At 35.9% G+C, this 23,681-nt stretch overlaps 1 protein-coding gene across 1 annotated transcript in view; it reads right to left on the bottom strand.

Moving 5' to 3' along the window:
- Positions 1 to 23,681, bottom strand: part of GNAT3 (guanine nucleotide binding protein, alpha transducing 3) — a 56,838-nt gene that overhangs the window by 4,090 nt on the left and 29,067 nt on the right. The window contains exons 4-5 of the mRNA XM_011927704.1: positions 16,425 to 16,582; positions 11,792 to 11,920 (exon numbers count right to left, since the gene is read on the bottom strand). Of these exons, the coding sequence (XP_011783094.1) occupies positions 11,792 to 11,920; positions 16,425 to 16,582 (287 nt within the window). The remainder of the gene's footprint in view (positions 1 to 11,791; positions 11,921 to 16,424; positions 16,583 to 23,681) is intronic.

Genomic DNA, 23,681 nt, shown 5'->3' with positions numbered 1-23,681 from the left:
ATCCCATATATTCAAAAGGTATTCGTTTGACTTTTATTGATTAAAAAATAAAATGTATTTGGTCAAATGGCTGTTCAAGGACCACAGAGAAAAAACAGTTTTAAAAAATGTCTCCATGCAAACTAGAGTAAAATGATTTACACACTGACTTTGAGAAACTGTGAAATTTAAAAGAGTTTCGAGTTTTAGTAAAACATTCATTAGCCATAGAAGATTTTGATCAAAGTTTAGACATATTCTCTTGAATGAAAAGAAACTGCAAGAAGATTGGAAGTTACTGTAGTTCTGATGCTATGATTCTTGCCTATTTTCTTACATCTTTCTACATTCATTTGTTTACTCAGACAATTATTCTTTGCATTCTATGTACTAGACACTGTGCTAGGTCTGCTAGCACAAAGATGAAAAGATATGGTCTGTATCTTCAAAGAACGTTCTGTCTTGTAGAGAAAAAAAAGTTACTATAATATTATGTAAAAATATTCTAATGTACAAGGTAAAATGTGAGCATTTAGGAAGACTTAAGTTAGCCTGAGGGATCGTGACTCTTAGAGAAGGTGTTTGAAAACTCAGCCCTTCCTCTACTTGTGTATTTTGGTGAGAGATCATTGTGGACAGAGGACTCAATTTTAAAAACTAGGGGCTAGGCAGCAAAAAGTTAGGTTTATATCAAAGGAATTGTTTAATGTTTGCTACCTCAGGGCTTTCGCACACAGTCTCTTTCCTTTTCCTGTGACAAAGATTTCTTTCTTCTTTCCATGCCTGCTTTTTTTCTCAACTATGAAGTCTTAGCATCAATATCTCCTCCACAAAGAAGCCTCCTGGAGTGTCCATGTAAATTGCACCTCTCTCAATCCTCTATTTACCTTCTATAGCATCACTTTCTTTCCTTTATGGTGATCGTCAATATCTATCATCTCCATAGTAGAATAACAGCCTCATGAGGTCAGGAACATTATCTGTATTAGTAACTGCTGTATGCCTAGTTCCTGGCACCATGCCCAACACATAACAGGCACGCAAAAAAATATTTGCTAAATAAATGAATAGATTCCATGTTAACTGAATAGACAGGCAGGAAACACAGCAAACGTGCTATGTTCTCTCATGCCTTGATAACTTACACATGTTTTTTATAAATATGTATAAGTTACCAAGGCATGAGAGAACATAGCATGCTTGGGGTAAGCAAGTTATTTATAGTTTTGGGAACATAAAGAATAAAGTAAAAACACCGAGCTATATGGTCTAATAATTATCCATTTATCCACTTATTCATTGTTTATTCAACAAATAATTACTAAGCACTTATTATATGCCAGGCACCAAGGATTCAGCCTTAAGCTTTTAAACTGGTGGTGGTGGTAATAGTGATTGGTGTGTATGTTTCAAAATAGACTTCAGATATCCATATAGGATATCTGATGTGGATTCATATCCTATATGAATATCTGAAAATAGACTTAATAGGAAATATCCATATGAAAATAGACTTCAGATATCCATATAGGAAGTGGAGGGGGTGGGTTGTCATTTGAAATGGAGTGATCAGAAACTGTAGAAGATGACAGAAGTGTAAAAACCTGAGGAGATGAGGGGTTAAGCCAACTGGTTATCTGGAGCAAACAATGTTACAGGCAAAGGTGACAGAGGAAACAGCAAGAGCAAAGGACTTCAGGAGTGAGCCCTCACGTGATCAGCCAGCAGTGGATTTGCTGGTCCTTTCACGTTACATGAGAAATGAAGATTTCATATTGCAGACCATAGAGGACTACGGGTGATTTTCAGATAGGGACTTGACATTTTTTGTCTGTTTGTTGTTGTGTTAGATCACTTTGATCTGAGTCCAGAAGTTGGACTTAATGAGGAAGAGATAAGAAGCAAAGAAATAAATTATGGGGCTATCATAATAGTTTAAACTCAAGGTATTAAGTACCAAAAAGCATCCAAGTTGTACAGACTTCAAGGGTAATAGTTATACTTGGAGTAATAAATGTCAACCGATCTGCTTATTGAAAATAATCAAAGTACAATATATTATACTTCATATTTCATATATGAACCAAGTAAAGATATATAGAACTAATATTCCCCAAATAATGTACCAATGCAAAATCACTCCATTAAGCAGTAGACTAAAAGAGAATTTGCTCACAATATTGAAGATAATGGTTAAGCGTTCAATAGTTAATAGTGTGGAAATTTAAATTTGGTGTTTATAAAGAATATTATATGTGCTACTAATTATCAAATTGCAGTTTCAGGCTTGCAAAATAAATGGAGGAAGGGGACCAAATTTTGACTTTTCGGTTGTATTATGTGAAAATTAACCAATGTATTTAATGTTAAAAAATTAAATGACATTCTTACAGAAACAAGGATGATAAATATGCATTCAGATATTTAAATTGTTCATCAACTGTTTTTTTTTTTTGGAGACGGAGTCTAGCTCTGTCGCCCAGGCTGGAGTGCAGTGGCGCGATCTCGGCTCACTGCAAGCTCCGCCTCCCAGGTTTACGCCATTCTCCTGGCTCAGCCTCCCGAGTAGCTGGGACTACAGGCGCCCGCCATCTCGCCCAGCTAGTTTTTGTATTTTTTAGTAGAGACGGGGTTTCACCATGTAGCTCAGAATGGTCTCGATCTCCTGACCTCGTGATCCACCCGTCTCGGCCTCCCAAAGTGCTGGGATTACAGGCTTGAGCCACCGCGCCCGGCCAACTGTTTTGTTAATCCACAAAATACCTTAGTTTTTTTTCAAACTTCATAAACTGGAGTTTTATTTATTTCTTTGTTGAAATTACTTTTAAAGTATAAATTACATTTAAACTATAAAATGTGGTGGAACTAGAAATCATTGAGATCATGACTTTCATGTTCCACATCACCAGTTGTAATGGATTAATCTTAATTTAACACACCTAATAAGAGTTTACTATTTGTCGGGCATATAAGCACCTTACAGCAGTGAACTCATTTAAACCTCTTCAGGAACTTACAAGGAGGTACATTTAGCATTCTTGTTTTTTCAGAGGAGCCCTTAAGCAAATTGCCTAAGAATTATATTTCTACTAATATTTGTTGAGGCTGCTATGTACGTGGCACCATGATAGGTTCAATAGGTTCTGTGGCTATGACAGCTATGCTGTGAAAGTTGTTAACTTGCTAAATATACGTCTGTTTACTTAGAACAGAGGTGCACAACTAGTACTAGTGCCTGCAGTTAGCGCTCAAACCCTCACTAGTGGACAGAAATTATCTTCACTGTGCACTCTGTCCTTCTCCCAGACCAGGCAGTAGTTCTATGTTGTCAAACAGGTCACTGGGCAAAAAATTTAAACTCCCTTCCTCTGGGAGGTTTCGTTCTTTTCTTTTAATGAAGATAATCACCTAATGTGTTTCAGATGTAGTACATATATGCTCCCTTTGGTCATATATGAATATATTGTGGATCATTTTTTGGCAAAGAAATGTGACACTGTGACTGAACAATGATGATTAATTTACGGATTTGGGGGACCTGAGTATAGTATCCATTACTAGGTTTAAACTCCTGGTGGGCTTTTCAAAGTGAAACCACCCTTCTTAACCCCACCCACGGACTTTTTAACTCGCAAGGATTTCCATAGTCCTAATCTCTTTCACTCTAATCCCCACCTCAGGGGGAAAATCCCCCTTTCCCTTGCTTAATGACAAACCAGTCATGGAGCTAGGACAGACAGTCATGGAATGTTTGTGCTAAGGGAGCCCAATGTGCCATTTCCACAGCAGTGATGGCAGTGCTGTAGGAATCAAATTCTAGGATGCCTCTGGTAAGTTTTCTCCACTAAGCAGAACTTGCATTAGTCTTGTCAGCCTTTGTTTGTAGTCTCCTTTTCCCTGCTTTTATGCCCAATTATGCCATTCTGTTTCATTCCGATTGATATTTGTATTCTTTTAGTCACATTTTCAATTAGATTATATATTCAGATTATATTTACATCTTAAAAGTCTGAGAAACTCCTCTCTTTAAGGTGACTTTGTAATTGCTCAGATTTCCTGCATAGTGACCAAATATTTTATCTCAGAGCAAAATCATCTTATCTCTCATGTTAATAGTTTTGTTTTGTTTTTGGTGTGTGGGGGGGTTAATGACAAAAATAATAGTAGGAATTATTAAGATATGGGAACTCTAACTTGTGGGTTCTATGGGGGACATAAACTACCCAGGAGGAGGAAGAAAAAGGAACCTCATATATTTCCTACATATTTATTTTCTACAACATAATGTCCTCAAATGGTTTTTCCCCATATCTGAAACAGCTGAAGCACCTGAGATGAAAATCAGAGTAACAACAAACTCATTGGCTATGCCTTAATTTTCTCTGATGAGTCAGCTTCTTTGCAGCCTACTAATGATGTGTTAACAGGTGTAAGAGGTAGCTATTCTCCTCTTCTGATAAATACGTACAACTGTGATAAGTAACAATTGCAGGAAAAATAACTTATGGTAGAATAAAAGTCACATTGGAATTGTGTGCTCTCCCTGAAAAAGAAATTCTAATCCATGGCTTTCTGTTTCTCATAACAATTCTTTGAAGGGAAAATAGTATTTACCCATTTCTTTACCAAAGTGAAGAAACTGGCCTTTGAGAGGCTAAGGTGGTTTGTTCCTAAATTCACAATTAATAAAGGATAGAACTGATGCACTATGACCCTTAGCCTAGTGCTCTTTCTGCATATCATGCAGCTTCTAATAAACATGTTTTAATTGGCTTAGCTTTCTCCCAAGGAAGAGAGGACAAAGATTGCTCAGTCTTAGCATTTTGTTCATATAGATAAAATGGGAAGTCTATCTTAGATTGAATGCATATAATCTTCTCATTTTATGACTCATTTGATAAGCAATATTTTTGTGTGTGTGCAGATTGACGTAGGAGACATAGGTCCAGGGAGCATTGATCATTTCTCTAATGCCATCTGCTATTATTGAACTGAAATGCTCATTAGCAAATCAGACCAATAGCCAGAGTTTTGTTTTTGTATTGATTCTCTTGGACACTGTGTTAGCTCTAAGAATAGTGACATTTTGTTTTGCTAATATTGTAGTGATTTATTTTTCATACTTCTCTCTTCAGTTTTAGCTTTCCCCTAAATTTTAATTTAGTCCTCATTTTATGGAATTGTAAAGTATTACTACCTGTGAAAACATTTTGAAGATTCCCCAAAGTGAAGTAATTGCTTATATTTTTTGGCTGAAGAAATATTCTCCCTTATGTATAAACATCAAAACAAAAGAAAAAGCTTCATTGTGACCATTCTATGAGAGACAAAATTAAAATCAGAGAAAACATGTATATTTGCTGCCTGGAGTTTTTGATTGGTCAAATACAGTAGATTATTAATGAGGGAAATGGACATGCTTGAATACTCTCAACTCTCTGAATAAAATAATCTTAACTACCATGATGTTACATGGAACTTATAGTCCTTATTTGGGATTTTGTGTGGGGTTTTTTGGTCTTATTTATTTAGTTTTCTTAAGGAGGGATAATATGTATTTTGTTATTAAGTCTGACATTGGTTGGAATTCTTAAAGTTAAAAAAATTTAAATAACTAAAATTTATGATGTAGCTGAAAATTGATAGGCTAGTCTTTTAAGTGACAGTTGAATACTGATTATTTGTTAAATTGCCCAAGGCATTAATACAGGGCAAACCATCAGATTTTTATGGCTTATATTAAACAGTTAACTAAACATTTGTGTTTTATAGTTCTAGTAAGCGGTCGGCAAAGCTTTGAGGTTTATGGTTTATGTTAAACAGTTGGGTAAATATTGGATCATATGAGATTATTCACATTTCATATCAGAATAGATTATAATATAATCTGCCCCTTATAATTCTTGTAAAATTAGTGTATAATCTAGAGTAGCTAAAAATCAACAACGCTACTGCAGCTAATTTGTTAGATGTCTTTGCTTATCCTATAAGCATGTACTTATCTTTGAAAAATCACTTTCTGACATTCTCTACTATGTATTTGATTACATAAAAATAAAACCCAATCTGAGTAGGAATTTATTTTAAGGTATTCTATTGAATGGGATCTATTCAAGATGTTAGTCTCTATCACAGTTGTTATAATTTCTCATCATGGTTACATATGAGACCAGGGGGATCTGTGTCTTCACTACACACCCATAGCAAATGGTCTAACCAATCTTTCCCTTGTTTCTGGTCTTGAAAATAGAGAAGGGTAGATACTTGCAGACAGGAAGGATGTGCACAGACGTCTTACTAAATCTCTTAAATCCTCACGATTAAAAATCAGAATCAAAAGGATTTATAACTGTAAGGGAGCCAAGGTCTCCAAATCATCAGAATCATTAATACCATTATATGCTTTCTACTAAATGTGTGTGTGTGCATTTGAAACTTCAAATAATTCTCTGATTATTTAATAATGTAATTCATAAAGCCGTTAGAATAAGTTCTGTCACTAGAATCAATTAGACATCATATTTTATAACTTATTATTTTGGTAATACTAATCATAAACATGCCTGAAACAAATATATAGTATATATGAGTTATTGCTCTGTGAGATCTTATAAAGACTAGCAAAGCCAAATTGAAATGTAGCTGCTGTATGGACAGCCAGATTCACTTGTAATCTGAGATGATGCATATGCCACACAAATGACCACAATATACACAATTCAACATCATATCTCAGGAAAACTGGAGTTTCTTTTATATCATAGAGCTGCTCAAACATTCTTATAAACAGTTATGGTAATTTATGAAATCTAAAGCTCTGTGTTGTGATAGTTGTTAACCTTTTTTCCTTAGCTCCCATATAGTTTCAGGTCCTTTCAATTCTGTTTTTCCATCATGGAAAAATTAGGGAGAAAGTTTTTTCTCTGTAATTGTTTGCTAAATCCCTGTAAATACATGTCTAAGTTACTTGTTCTGAGGAATTATTCTGTAACAATAGGAGGGCTTACATTTGCTCCGCATTTTCCACTTACATAGTATATTAATGTCTATAAAGATAATTTATCAGTTTGACAGCTGCAGTTCTGGTTTGATAAGAACTCTACAGTAATTGCCATTGAATTAGATGGTACACAATTATGTTCCAGTACATTGGCAGAGATAATTTTTCATTTTGGTGTTCCTATGTAAAAGTTTAGAGTTCTCTAATTTAATGTGTAAATTGAGCCTTTGGTTTTAAATAGTCATAAGATGTCTTATGCTATGTGAATACAAATCAATGCTAATGTAATATATTTTAATACCTGGGTACTTGCTGAAATAAAGTTGGAAGGTACATTACTTTTATGCATCCTATTTTGAAATACTACAGAATTGTACACTCCAAAACCCTGTGCACTTTTGGACTACCCTGTGTAGCACTTGAAAGAAAAGCTATTTAATGGTGAGAATTGATTAAAGGATTAATCTATCTTAATTGCTCTAGCTAAACTTAAAACTGTATTTAAATAATTTTAAATAGCTCCTCAAGAAAAATTTTAAAATATTTTGTAACAAAATTTAAATATTTCCAAATTGTATTGTTTAAATAAAGACTTGTTTTTAGAAAAATTCTTTGCATTGGAGTAAGGAAGTACTGTATCTTCTAACCTCTTCCTCATTGAAAGTGCCTTTAATAACGTTGTCTTGAGTCAGAGGAAAATCAAATGCTCTTAAGAAAACAAAAAATCTTGAAACCTGTTTTAGTATACAGCAAAGAGGTGGTAGTTGCACAGTAAAGAGAATGTTCTTTTTTTTTTCCTTTTTTTGAGACAGTGTCTTGCTCTGTCACCCAGGCTGGAGTGCAGTGGCGTGATCTTGGCTCACTGCAACTGCCACCTTTTGAATTTAAGTGATTCTCCTGCCTCAGCCTCCTGCAGAGCTGGGATTACCGGGGCGTGCCACCATGCCCGGCTAATGTTTGTGTTTTTAGTAGAGAAGCGGTTTCACCATGTTGGCCAGGCTGGTGTGAACTCCTGACCTCAAGTGATCCACCCGCCTCGGCCTCTCAAAGTGCTAGGATTACAGGTGTGAGCCCCCATGCCCAGCCAAGAGAATATTATATCAAAATAATTTCTAGCTTGGTTTCACAATCCAGTTCACAAACACCTTACATTTTAGCATTGATACTGTAATAGAGAGTTAGCAAAACCCTCCTCATTGCTTCATAAGGATCAATAATATGCGAAAGCAAAATAGCTCACCTTCGTATATGACTTAAGATAGTGCTTTACAAGATAAGCCACAAAACTACAAAAGGACAGAGGAAAATGACTATGTACCAAAGGGGGTCTGGAGATCTAAACTGAAGAGTCCTATTGTAAGAAAAAAAAGTATTTTAAAATTAATATTTTATTTTAAATGTTAATGCAAATGTTATATTCTACTCTGTGATGATTAATACTGAGTGCCAACCTGACGGGATTGAAGGATACAAAGTATTATTCCTGGGTGTGTCTGTGAGGGTGTTGCCAAAGGAGATTAACATTTGAGTCAGTGAGCTGGGAAAGGCAGACCCACCCTTAATCTGGATGGGCACAAGCTAATCGGCTGCCAGCACAGCTAGAATATAAGCAAGCAGAAAAATGTGAAAAGAGAGGCTGGCCTAGCCTCCTAGCCTACGTCTTTCTATCTCTGGGAGGGCGGCTGATGTGGTGGCAGTACCAGCTGAGGGGCACTGACGCAGGAGAAAGATGTAGGCCGGGGGGCTAGGCCAGTCTGTCTTTTCGCATTTTTTTGCTTGCCTATATTCTAGCTGCACTGGCAGCTGATTAGATTGTGCCCACCCTGATTAAGGGTGGGTCAGCCTTTCCCAGCCCACTGACTCAAATGTTAATCTCCTTTTGTAACACCCTCACAGACACACCCAAGATCAATACTTTGTATCCTTCAATCCAATTAAGTTGATAGTATTAACCATCACATATTCATAATTGTTTCAAAATTTTGATTGTTTATATTACTTGGTTCAGAGTGAAATAGATGTCTCAGAAAATGACCATGATTTTCTGAGGGTTTATGTGTTTGACAGTCGTCTTGTACCCTGCTTTTAGAAGCACTGACTTATAAAGGACCACAGGACTTCCAACTTAAAAGATATTTCCCCAAGAGGCTGTCATTTTACCCTCCCTCCGTCTTCTCTCTGAAAGAGATTATAAATCAACAATACTGAAAAAAAACACTCTACAGAAAAAGAATGGTTTTCACCCCAATTTGTCTAACAACTAACTAGTGCCATACAGTGTAAGGAGTGTGGTCTCTGAAGACAGAAAGATATGCATTTTAATTCTATCTCTAGCACTTCTGTGAAAGACCTTAGGGGAAACTTTTTATCTCAGTTTAGCCTCCAGTTTTTGAGGCTATCCAGTTAGCCTCAGGATAACCAAGATTGCTTATCCTGAGTATGGATAGGAATACTCAGCTCTGATGCTACTGTGTAAGTATAAAGATTGTGTACATACAGTGCTTGGCATAGTGCCTTTACTCATTCAGCAAAAATTCCCTGCATTCTTACTCTGTGCTAGCCACTATGATAAGCACTGGAGGTACAGCTATAAATAGACATGGCCCCTAGCGTCCAGGAGCTCAGGGGCATATGAGACAGAAACAGAAACAAAAAGAGAAAACTAATAAAGAAGCAAGGCAATCTCATATATTGATAATTTTTTCTTAAAAAAAAGAAAGCAGTGTGATATATCAATATTGCAGTGACTATGGCTCACTCTGGCTTAGTGAGAGCTGTTTATCTGCATTTCTCCTCAACTCTGCATTTAGTGACATCACCTTGGTTGACTGAAATTGGCCGTGGTGGGGTTATTTGCACCAGAAAAATCAAGAGCTACAAATCAGCAAGCCCTCCATTGCTTTACTGCCTCAGAAACCCTGCTGTTAAACAGTTATTAGCATGCTGCAGGGTGTATAGCGACAGGGATAAGCATGGATGGTACATAGATAAGATGGTTACACCTCCATGAGGAGATGCATTTGATTTCGGAGCTTAATGATAAGAAGGAGATGTTTCTTGCAGATTCAGGGGCAGAGCACTTTAGGCAAAGAGACTAGCAAGCGCAAAGCCTTGCTATGTTAAAGAACAGATATATAAACAAGATAATTTTTTAGAGTGATCATTTTTGAGACAATAGCAAATTGGTTGGTGTTGTAGGGAGTGACTCGGATGCTGAGCTTTTACGTATTCAATGGGTAGCATTAATTGTCAAAACCGGTTTATGGTCCAGACAATCTAGGACCCAGAGAGTTGTACTGGCTTATGAAAGAGAAGCTACATCAACTTATAACTCTCTGCTAGGACTTTACTTCATCTAATCTTTACAACAAACTCATTAGGTAAGCAAGTAAAGAAAAGGTTAACTGTGCTTCTTAACTCCTACTGCTAATTATTAGATAATCTGGAATTGGAACTTTGGTCAAGGCCCACACTCAGTTCTAGTCTGTTTCAGTGAGACATCTGGAGAAAAGAAAGGAGAGTAAGACAGAAAAGGGACAGTGTCAAAAATGCTTTCACTGGGGTGGGAGGGGCAGAGGGGGAGAAACAACTGAACTCAAGGCCCCAGAGGAAAACCCAAAAACTGGATCAAAGATGAGGAGTCTGAAAAAGTAGTTGCCAAAAAGAACTATACAATAGTGAAGGCAGGACTGATGACAAACTTTTCCTGCATTTGCCAAGACAGGATGTTGATCCCAATCGGTGCAGTCCCTTTACCCTGGTTTAATCTTTGGCTCATCTTTCTGAAAATTAACTATTTGTAGACCTAAAATTTAGATAGGAATTTTGAAGAGTTTTTTTCTGTATTAGTTGAAAACATACTATCTACATAATAGGTATTCTACTTAGATATTATATATAACACATACTTTAAAATATTTGAAGCTTTTATCTTACTAAAATAAATTTATGATGTTGATTAATTACCATTTTCTTTTTCCTCACAAATGGATATGAATAATTCATGCCACTCTATCTCCAGTTTTTTACTCTTTAAGATTATTGTCATTATTCGATGTATGAATAATCTTATTAATTATATTTTTATTGATTTTTGTCGTTACTAAACAATACAACTAGAATCTGCTATTAATGTTTAATATTCCATATTGTGCACAATCCATACAAAAAGGTATTTAAATATTAAGGGATATTTTCTAACATTATAGTATGGGTTTCCATTTCTTGTTATAGTAAATGAGTGATTTTGCAGTAGAATTTCTAGGAAGCTCTCGATAATACAACAGCAATGAAAATAATGATTCATTTTCATACTCAAAACATGGTTATAAAATATGTCTTGTTATTGCAGTAAATAGTATCATATTCAAATAATCCTCTTCTTGGTAATTTGCATTTTTTAAAATTAAGGAAACAGATGTAATAGGAATATTTCAAGCAAATAGGAAAATAGAAAGGCAAAGGAAATAGGATTCCTGGCACCCATTTCTTGTATATTATTTAAATACATTTTCTCTTTTTTTTCCCCAAAGTACAGTGCCAGTTTTAAAAATGAGGAAAGCAAAATCTAGCCCCGACCTGCTCAAGCCAGAAGCATTTTAGCCTGGAAGGAGGGATGAGGCTCAGGATGAGAGGTTGGGGTGAGAGGCTATAGGAGGACAGTAAAGGACAGTGGTACTGAAGGTAAACTGGAGCTAGCGAGTACATCCAAGGATTATTGAACCTGAACATGGGCTAGAGCTTTTCTCCATGAGGGAATATTAAGCCTGATGCATACTTCTGTCCACAGTTAGAAAAGATATTTGATCATACCTGAAGTGCAAGTCTTTAAAGGAGAATTGAGTTTCAATGATTCCAGTTGTTTTCACTCGAGAATGGAGAACATCCTGTTCATTTGGCACATACCCAGATGCTGTTATTCTATCTAAATCATTAAGGTAGCTAATAAAGACAAAACAAAATTATGTATGTGAATATATAATACATAAATACATACACATATGCATATATACACATACATATGTATATATATTACATACATATATGTGTGTGTGTATATGTGTATTTTTTAACTTTGCATTTGAAGAAACCAGGATTCGGTATAAATGAACTTTTAGTGTAGGATCTATTAAAAGTGATCAATTGTAGACGTGCTTTCCCAACTCTGATCATCAGAATTACAAATTTGGGAGCTGGAATGCTGCAGAGCGCGGAGTGCTAACTGTGGTACACAGCTGACCGCCAGCATCGTCTTCTAAAGGCGCCTAAACCAACACTGCCTTAACCTGTAGTTTATGTGATTTATGTGATAAATTTGCTGGTATATGGATAGAAGTAGGAAAGAAAATTTCTCTTTATGGTGCCTGGATCATTATAAAGCTAAAAGCTGCCTTGTAACGGTAGTGGCTAGCTTATCCTCGAAATTCTGTACTTTGAACTTAGGCATTTTCAGTTTTATGAGAGTGATTGGTTTGAATGTACTAATTCAAAGGTTGTTTGTTATTTTTGCATGGATTTGCCTCATCAAAACTCAGCCATTTCCATTAAATGCCATTGCAATATCTAGTTAGCGCAATAAAAGAAACACTATTTGTCTCTCTTCCTGGTCTATACTGGAAGTGACTCATGAATTTGCAAACCCACCCTGACTTGGCACTCCTGGGGACACAAGGGTGAACGTACCCACTATTCCCACTCCCATCTCCTCTTCCATCAATGCATCACTGTGTCTTTACCCCTTCCAGGAAGCTGTATTAAAAATTCCTAGTATTATCAGGCTGAATATGGTATTTTTTTCTCCTCACAGGATCTAGGTGTGGTGATGAACAGGAATAAGTCTAATTAAACTGTGTATGCTATAACAGTCTGTTAAATTAGAGGAAAAAACCCTGCTCTCAGCTTCCTGCTCTCAGCTTCCTAACTCTTGAAACCAGATAATGTCTTTATACTAAAAAAAGTGTTTTGTTGCTTTAAAAATAATTTGAAAGCCACTGGTCTAGACTGTAGATATTAAGCTTTTAGTGGCTTAGCAATATCACTATTTCTGTACAAATTTTAGATACAAATAGTAATAGCATGGTAATGCTTTTATGACACATTTCACCATTACACTGAACCACATTTATAGAAAGATAAGATTCGAATGCTTCCATTGAGGCAGAATGTGTGAGGTAGAATCCAGCCGAATGTTAGTGTTAAAAATTGTTTGTTCAGTGATTATGCTGAGAAGCTGTTATGCCTTAGCACCTAGCACAAAGATTGAAAAAACAAAACCATTTTATTATTTTAAAAAATTCATTATTAATATAGGTAATTTATTCTTGGAGGAGCTTTTTCCTTTTAAGCTGAAACAAATTAAGGGTGGACAAGTGTCCCAAAGGGATTTTGCCAAGAGTAAAAATCACACCTCAGAAACACATAATATACATAATATGAAAATTTATATATATAGTATAACATATATAATACAAAAACAGCCTTGTTTTATTCTAAAAAAGCTTAAGTTTTCTTTTGAAAAAAGAGTGATACATCAAGATGTAAATGTATTAGAGAAAGTACTGGCAGAATTTGCTAGTGTATTTATTTTCTGTTTTGGCAAGCAAATCCCTTTGTGAATTTTCTATTAACTAAGCCTGCATGTATAATAGGTATATTGTTGGTCAGTTCATGCAAGAGAAACAACAAACAAAAAAACACCAAAAATATACCTACCAAAATAAAGATTACATTCATTTCATAATAGCTAAATGAAAGCCTTGGTAAGGACACATTTATTTGCATGTATAAATGATTTCAAGCAAAGCAGAAGCATTAGCAGACTGACAAATTTGCATTTAAAATGCTTATTTAAATAAAAAAATATAGAATGTGGGAGTTCAAGCCTATAATCTAAAGCTTCGACCAAATAGAGGCCCTTAACATATATGAATCTGATCATTGAAAAGTACTAAATTATTTTCCAATTATTTAAACTAGGATTTTTCCTGGTGAAGTCTATGGTAATTCTTAAAGCATGTGGAATTTTAAAGGCACACTACATGGCTTTACTGCAATTAGTAAACCATGCAGTCAACTAAAATGTTTCCTCTGATTGTCCCTGCCATACCCCTCTTCTTTCAATTTTCTGGAACTGATGAGGTTATGTTGCCAACTATGGCATTCCTTTCCCTTATTCTGATTATATTCACTTTTTTGTTAGCCTTAACTTGAAGGATCTCTAGATTTGAGGAAGCAAGAAGTATCTTACTTATACCAAAAAAAAAAAAGAAAAGAAAACAGTATTAGAGACCTTGCTCTATATAATGTATATGAAATAGACAAATCGTAGTACCAATCTCATTTTATATCTAGTTTTCCAGTGTAATTCAGTGTTTGAAAAAAATCTGCTCTTAATTTCTGGAAGAAAGCAATGACCATTCAACTACCTTTCTCAGCAAGCTTTCATTTTAAGGACACCTAAGAGCAGAAAAAAAAATAACACTTTATTGTTATTATTACTTTTTGGCTTATGTATGAAATTTCTCTGAAACAGGGAAAATCAGCTTTTCTTTTGTTATTCTATTGCACCTGCAGTAATCTGGGTGGTTGAAAACTATTACAATATAGGAAACATTTACAAAATGAATGCAAATTTATATTGTTTAATTGTTTTTAACTTGATGAACAGATTTAAAATTTTACTATGAATCTATAATGGAGTAGATAGTCCCAGTGTAAAACATACTTTAAGTGTTTACATAAAGGAAAAAATTAAAATTAAATACTAGAAAATACAATAAAATGCCATTTATTTGCCCATTTTAACTATGTGGTTTGTACAAGAGTAAATATATTAATGAGAGCCCACTTTAATCTGTCTTTCTCTCTGGCTCTCTACCCAGAGCTTTACTGAGCAAGATTTTATGGGAATATTCCACAATTCAGCTTCTTACTCACTGTGACTACCCTTACCAATGAATAGTATAGAAAAGCAATGTTTTAGTCCACTGCAGAGATCCCTTTTACTATTAAAATGTGGTAGGTGCTGAGACACTTATGAAAAGTTATTCAAGTTGACATAATCACAAAATGAGACTCATTCTCTCCTTCATCAGAGAGCTAGGAAAAATTCTTTCCTCCAAAAGCCATGTGTCCTTTGAAATTGGGGTCTAAAATAAAGAAGAATGAATAATTGCAGAATTTTTTCCCTAGAATTTATATAGCTTATTTTTCTCCATAATCATTCTGTCCATCAGTGATTAAAAATCTGAAGTGTCATACAAGCTTCATTGTTCTGTCTTTACTGATCTTTTCCATTTGTTTCACTTTTATATTACTGTTTTGCTTTTGTTTAATTAAATGATGCTAGTAGGTTCTGTTGGTGGGAGGAGTTCATCAAAAGAAGTATATTTATATTTTTTCACACGTATGCATGAATGGAAATAGAAAATGAGTAATTAGATTGTATTTACATATGCACACATCTTTCAGGCATGTAGTGGCAGGGATATCTTAGGAACCACTTGCTAAAATAATTGTTTTTTGGGGTTATTTTGGTGATAGGGTCTTGCTCTTTTGCCCCAGCTGGAGTGCAGTGGTGCAATCTCTGCTTACTGAAGCCTTGACTTCCTGGGTTCAAGCAATCCTCCTGTCTCAGCTTCCCAAGAAGCTGGGACTACAGGCATGTGCCCCCACACCTGGCTAATTTTGTATTTTTTTTCTGAAGCAACTTGGCTTTGCTATGTTGCCCAGGCTGGTTTCAAATTCTTGAGCTCAAGCTGTCTGCCTGCCATGGCTTCCCAAAATGCTGGGATTACAGGCATGAGCCACTGTGCCCAGCACTAAAAGAAAATTTTAAATCACTTTAATAATGAAATTATAGTGTCACAAGCCCCTAATTTCCTTATGGTTAATTACTACTAAATGGATGATATAAGCAGTGAAATTTATACAATTTTTTGAGACTCCAGAAGAATCCCCTGGTATATAAGTGTTTTGGAAATCAATTCATTAATTTCTTCTAGAATTTTGTATCAAGGTCATCAACCCAATCAGCCAAGACATGTATCATTAATAAAATTAACCTAGGAGATGATTTCACTAATATGAATAAAGATGAAATGAATAGCCCAAAACCTCAGTGTGCATGTCACCAGACTGTATAAGTGTGAAAGGCTATGCTTAATGGTTAACTCTTTTTAATCAAGAGAAGATATTTGCAACATAGTATCTTCTCGGGCAATTTTAAACTTAGTTATTTAAAATGCTCCCCTGCTTATATTTTCTTACATCTCATTATGTCACCTTGTTCATTTTCATTTCTCTTCAATTGCTTTTTATTTTACTCTAATAAAATATAACACCATTTATTTTCTTCCTTTACATTTACAAATGCAGAGTATGCAGAATTATATTTCTTAATTTTAAATGTTTTACCTTCAATTCCCCTTAAAGTGAATTCACTTACTAAGCTGCTGAGTCATTGAGCTGATACTCAGATGCCCTTTCAAAGCAGGCCTGAATTCCCGGATCTCTCCATAGCCGTTTTATTACCTCAGCCAGTTGAGGCGTCATGCCACCATCTTCCAGGGTATTTGCCATTGCATAAAGTTGTCGTTGGTCCTCCTAGAACAATGTTTTGGTGAGAATAAGAATGTATTATTTGGAATCACATACTCTGTTTTCTAATAGAGTATTTTAATCTTATTCCTTTAGCTAATAATTCCACCAAACATCTTTTTAAACTATATCGAGGTAAATAGAACTAAAGTTTCCATGGCTGGTTGATGTCCAGAAGAGTTCTCCTTTGCAAAAACTATAAAATATTATGTGAAGAAATTAGCATATTTTGAAATATATCACTGACTTCTGAATATGATATCAAGAAGCATAATAATACTTTGCTGTATTCATATTGAGTTTGCAGAAGGTCTACATATTATACCAAGGTAAAAGAAAAATTAACCTGATTTAATCTGGTATTTTCTTCTTTTTTTAATCATTGCCATGAATTTTTCTAGAAAAAAAAAGCCAAGTGAAAATTAGAGTAGGCCAGGCATGGTAGCTAACACCTGTAATCCCAGTACTTTGGGAGGCTGAGGTGGGTAGATCACTTGAGTCCAGGAGTTTGATACCAGTCTGGGCAACATGGCAAAATTTTTCCTACAAAAAAATTAGTCAGGGATGTAGTGCATGTCTGTAGTCCCAGCTACTAGGGAGACTGTGGTGGGAGAATTGCTTGAGCCTGGGAGGCAGAGGTTGCAATGAGCAGAGATTGCACCACTACATTCCAGCGTAGGTGACAGAGCCAGACCCTGTCTCCAGAAAAAAAAAAAAAAAAAAATTAGAGTAAAAATGAGAAATGAATTCGTTATTCTAAAATTGTATTTTTTCAGAAAATTAATATGTAATTTTTTTTGTCATCAGGTTACCTCCTCTTAATCATACAAATAAAGAATGGTAAACATTTGGATCCATTTAATATTTTTGAACATCCCTGTAGGTATTGTTGATTGCATGCCTTTGGAACAAACCAGTAGGGCAGAGGTGAGAATTTTTTATGCAAAGCAAGGAATTATTGTCTTAGTCCTGTTGGGATAAGATCTGGAGCTTACCAGGGAAGAAGGAAATAGAAGTTTATTGAGTTTAAGTATAAATACTATAGTCAAATATATATTGAGTTTATAGTATAAATACTATAGTCTGTAATTTATTTTAACTAATAATCTAAATAGCTTTATGACAATTTTTTTTTTTTTTAAAGATTAAGAGGTTGAGTTTCAGAATAATTAAATTGACTGTGGTAATAGTCCAGGCAAATGGAGAAGTCTGAACTTAACCTTGTTGTCAGCCTCCAAAGCTGATATCCTTTTTAGTTCATAATCCTCCTGGTGCATATTATTACAGTTTACAAAACTATACATAAAATATCTCACATAATCCTCACAACTATGAGATAGACACTATATTTTCTCCATTTTACATGTGAGGAATCTAAAACGCTCAAACTTTTAGAAACCAGTAAACAACCAGTATATACAATAAGCATCAGAATATGAGTCAAACACAAGCACCTTTTGTGCCAAGTCAGGCTGTTACTGCGACAGGAAAGTGGTCCCAGTCCAGATCCCAAGAGAGGGTTCTTGGATCTCACACAAGAAAGAATTCAGGACGAGCCCATGGAGTAAAGTGAAAGCAAGTTTATTCAGAAAGTAAAGGAATGAAAGAATGACCACTCCATATACAGAGCAGCCCTGAGGGCTGCTGGTTGCTCATTTTTATGGTTTCTTGATGATATGCTAAACAAGGGGTGGATTCTTCATGCCTCCCCTTGATAGAGCATGTAGGGTAACTTCCTGACATTGCCATGGCATTTATTAACTGTCATGGTGCTGGTGGGAGTATAGCAGTGAGGACAAGCAGAGATCACTCTCATGGCCATCTTGTTTTGGTGGGTTTGGGCCAGCTTCTTTACTGCAGCCTGTTTTATCAGCAACGTCGTTACGTCGGCATCTTATGCTGACCTCCTATCTCACCCTGTAACTTAGAATGCCTTAACTGTCTGGGAATGAAGCCCAGTGGGTCTGAGTCTCATTTTCCTCAGCTCCTATTTAAGATGAAGTTGCTCTACTTCAAATGTCTCTGACACTACCAATGAAGTATGTTCAATAAGAACTTGCTGCTTTTCTGATACAATTCAGATTATTATTATTTTGAACTGACTACAGTTTTATTCTACCATTTTATCAAGAATCTGCTTGCTCTTTGTATAAAAAATAAGGGTATGTCACTTATTGTTAAAAAAAAAAACTTATTCTATCTTTCTTCATAATCAGCTTTTATTGTTAAAAGTAAGCTGATCAGATGATCATTGGTCCACATATTCAATGTGTAAACCCACAACAAAATTCTGAGTCCCCCAAGCAACAGAATTCTGAGCCCCGCAACCAACAGAAATCCCTTTTGGCCAAGAGAATTCCAAGGGAAACTTGAAAAACTAGGTCAGGCCTGATAGGAAGGGTGGGGTCAGACTGGCCTCATTAGGCCCTCCTCCCTTTGGAATTCAGGCACAACTCATCAGCATTAACAGTAAAACAGATAATCTTAGGACTGATAAAACTGACTCCTTATAGCAATAAGATTCCAAATTCCAACCTGACTCCAGTATAGAGCAGGCCCTGAAATAAATTATTTTATCCCCAAATATATTTTTTTGGCATATATGAAAGAACAAAAGAAAATAACAATAAAATAAAAGCTGTCTTTTGTGGGGGAAACTTACACTGTGTAGAGAATCCCCTTCCCTTTTCAAGTCCTTTTCTGATCCTTGTGAGAGTAGCTGAGAGTCTAGCACTTTTTAAAGGTCTAAATAGGAAATATTTGCCATCGATTGCCTCTAAGGGTGCCACCTATGAGACTTCATCTATATAATAAGAACCTTGGTCTCCACAACCTCTTAACCCAGAGACTCCTTTCTATTCATTCTAGGCCTTTAGACAATGACTTAATTCTTTCGACCAATTACCAATCAGAAAATGTTTGAATCCACCTATGACTGGAAGGTCCTGCTTCAAGTTATCCTACCTTTCTGGTCCTTGCATGTATTGACTGATATCTGCCTGTAACTTTTATCCCCATAGAATGTATAAAATCAGGCTATGACTTAACTACCTTGGGCATATATTCTCAGGACCTCCTGAGGCTATGCCATGGGTCATGGCCCTCACATTTGGCTCAAAATAAATCTCTGCAAGTATTTTACAGAGTTTGGCTTTTTTGTCAACAAATGGCCAAATCAAGTCTCAACCTGATTTTCCTGCATCAACACAGGATAGATTTTTAAAACCCCATTTCTCTATTAAATGGATATGAAAGAATACTGCAAGTTCAGCGAAATATGCTCTGGTCACTTTTGCTAGCGTCATGCTATTGGCTCCTTCCACTATTAAAGTGCTATTTAGAACAAATGATGCAATAAAACAACCACTACACAGTTTTATCCCTAAGGAGAAAAAATTATACATCTTCTCAGCATAGCTTTACAAACCAAACACACTGTTTCATTTCTTCCTTTTTTCTTTTTCTCTTCTTTTCTTTCTTTTTTTCTTTTTTCTTTTTTATTTTCCTTTTATTTTTTAGATGGAGTCTTGCTCTGTCACCTAGGCTAGAGTGTAGTGGCATAACCTAGGCTCACTTCAACCTCCACCTGCCACTTTCAAGCGATTCTCCTGCCTCAGACTCCCAAGTAGCTGACACTACAGATGTCTGCCACCACACCCAGCTGATTTGTTTTTCTTTTTTTTTTTTTGTAGGGACAGTGTATCACCATGTTGGCCAGGATGGTCTCGATCTTTTGACCTCGTGATCGGCCCACCTCGGCCTCCCAAAGTGCTGGGATTACAGGCGTAAACCACCATATCTGGCCTTCCTTTTTTAAAAAAAATTCTATTTTAAATTTCAATATACTTTATTTGTAGAGGTATGATGAATATAGTTCTAAACACTTAAATGTTACAAAGTCTCCCTTGACCACTTCAATCCTACTACCTCCCACAAAGGCAAGTTATCCTATCAGGTTGGTTTTTGTGTCTCCAGACCTTTTACTTTTAAATTTATGCATGCATAGGTGGAGCCCATGGAGAGGATTTTCAATCCCGGCTGCACATCATCAGCATATGGTGTACCCTTAACAATGCTGATAGCAGAACTGCAACCTAAACAAAATGAATCAGAATCTCTGCATATCAGGCCCCGCAAAGGTAGCTTTTAAAAGCTTCAAGGTGATGCAACTGTTCTGACTGCATTAAGAATCTCTGGCAATATACAGTTGTTATTTTTTTAACCATAAATAACACTTTATTGAACATAGTGTATTTCAATTCTTGATGTTCTTCTGTGCTTATTGAAATGCTGGTATAATTTAAATAATTCTTTAAATTTAAAATTCTTTAAAGCTTTTAAGGGATTGAGCCTACCCATCAAATGTGAATTTTTAAAATATATAACACCAAAATGTATAGGTATAATGAAAATTATCTTCTCATAATGGCCAAAGTGATTGAACACTTAAGTCCTAGTATTTTATTGTTATATTTTAAAAACTCTAGTAATTTCTCACCACACTCAAAACTCAAAACCCAAATCCCTTATCCCTTACTGTGACTCACAAGGCTCGACATGTTTTGACCCCCTCTTTCCCTCCTTTCTCCCTTTCTCTCCCTGCCCCCAAGACTCAAGATTCACCGAACAACTTGTTGCTTCTTGAACTCACCAAGGCCCCATTTCAACGCATTTCAACGGTTGTTCCCTCCATGTCCTTCCTGTGGTTCACTTTGTTTTTCACTCAAGTCTCTTCCCAATACCACCTCCTCAATGAAGCCTTCTCTAATCATCCTGTCTGCCACATTTTTCAAATAACACCCTGTGGATTTGAGTGGCATCCCAAATAAGTTTTATTTCCCTATGAGGTATTTGGAAAGGCTTGGGAATTATAGTGGGCCTGGAATGGCTCATTCTCTCTCTCTCTCTCTCTTTTTTTTTTTTTTAAGAATATTTCTTTTATTTATTCATTCATTTCTTATTTTACTTTAAGTTCTGGGATACATGTGCAGAACATGAAGGTTTGTTACATAGGTATACATGTGCTATGGTGGTTTGCTGCACCTATCAACCCATCTTCATTCTCTTAAGATTGTGTAACTTTGGGACTACATTGTATAGAAAATAAAATATGTGTGTTTCCCTGCAGATTACTCAGACCTTCATCATTAATATTAGGTATCCCAGGTGGTTAGAACTTTGTGGAACTTATTCTGAACCCTACAGTCATATTTCCAAAGATCATGAAAAAAACATCAAAAGAAAGGAAGGCTTTGTCATTTACTTAGTAATTGTGAGAAACGCTAAGTTAAAAATGCCATGTTTTGTTGCTACTGGGTTTTCAGAATCTTTCAGTAGTAATATTGGTTGAAAATTTCCAAGTTGTTATTGTATGCATATATATCAAATGGATTTGATCACAGAACTTCAATTGTAGAACATCTTGAGGAATCAGTGCTGCTTTTTGGTTCATATTGTAGAGTTTACTTTGTGGGGTTCTATGTCCAAGATGATTACAACACCACTCAAATTATGTAGTAAAAGTGTTATAATTTTCAGCATTCTTTTATGTTGGTTGAGTGGATTCTATAAGCTCCAAAATAGGATATAATAATATGCAAAAGGATAAGTAGTTATTTACTAAGTATCTTCATTATTTCTCCTTTCCTTTCTTCAGTTTAACCCTCTTTTCAAGTTTTATGCTTATGAAATATAAGTCTATCAAATACTAAACCACAACCAATGAGAACAAGCCCCATTTAGCTGCTTCCCCTCTAACTACATATCCCATCTCTCTCCTACTCCTTGGCTATAGGTCCTGAAAATATTGCCCTTAACTGTTCCAATAGCCTATTCTAATTTTTCCACATACTCCACAGGAGTAGGAGTCCACTATTCTTCTGAAACCTCTCTCACTATATTCCCAATGGCTCCATATTTCTAAATCCAATAGATTCTATTTAATAGTCTCCTTTCTTGACTTCTCAAGACCTTTCAATGTCGATAATTCCCTTTGGAACACTTCTTTTGAATTCTGTGATTTCATACGTCTGATTTCCTTTTACTCCTCTATCTTCTCCCCTGAAGTTCTCTTTTCCTAACAAGTGAGCAGAAAATATTGTGTTTTTTTTTTTTTAACACTCTTCCCTAAACTCTGTTATCCCTAATACCTTTCCCTTCTTAATCTAAGTGCTTCATCTATTTCATCCTACTTTCTTTTTTTTTTTTTTTGAGACGGAGTCTCGCTCTGTGGCCTAGGCTGGAGTGTAGTGGCCGGATCTCAGCTCACTGCAAGCTCCACCTCCCGGGTTTACGCCATTCTCCTGCCTCAGCCTCCCGAGTAGCTGGGACTACAGGCGCCCGTCACCTCGCCCGGCTAATTTTTTTGTATTTTTAGTAGAGACAGGGTTTCACTGGGTTAACCAGGATGGTCTCGATCTCCTGACCTCGTGATCCACCCATCTCGGCCTCCCAAAGTGCTGGGATTACAGGCTTGAGCCACCGCGCCCGGCCGTCCTACTTTCTTAGTATGAATTATATGCCATAGTATAATGGCATGCCAAAAACACCTAGATTTAGATCTCTAGACAAAGTGTCTATTTTGGGCTTCAAATGCACGTTTGTAATTGCTTACATATGTAGATATCAAATAGAACTTACAAACTCATTTCCAAAACCAAACTCATTAGTTCTTTTCCATCCGCATTTAATGTTAGTGTTCCCCTTCTTAGTATTACCTTCTTTCAGCAAGGATGGAGCTCCACATTTAGTCACACGGCCTTTTTGAAATAGCATATCATTTGTAATTATTTGTTAAACATCAAGCTATCCTCTCCTGATAACAAATATTATTTCCATCTCAGTTACTGCTGAGCCCCCACTACATTCCCAGTATCCAACTAAATGTCTACCACATAAATAGTTTATTAAAAAATAATTTTTTCAAATGATGTTGGATGCATAGATTTCACTACATAAATTTTAATGAGCCTATATTCAAAACAAGTATTGAAAAATAATAATACATAATATTTATTGAAAATTTTGGCCGGGTGCGGTGGCTCAAGCCTGTAATCCCAGCACTTTGGGAGGCCGAGACGGGCGGATCACGAGGTCAGGAGATCGA

The sequence above is a fragment of the Colobus angolensis genome, unplaced genomic scaffold, assembly GCF_000951035.1.
Source record: "Colobus angolensis palliatus isolate OR3802 unplaced genomic scaffold, Cang.pa_1.0 Scaffold74, whole genome shotgun sequence".
NCBI lineage: Eukaryota > Metazoa > Chordata > Mammalia > Primates > Cercopithecidae > Colobus > Colobus angolensis.
Note: the sequence above shows the minus strand (reverse complement) of the source record. Positions and strands in the feature narration are given on the sequence as shown.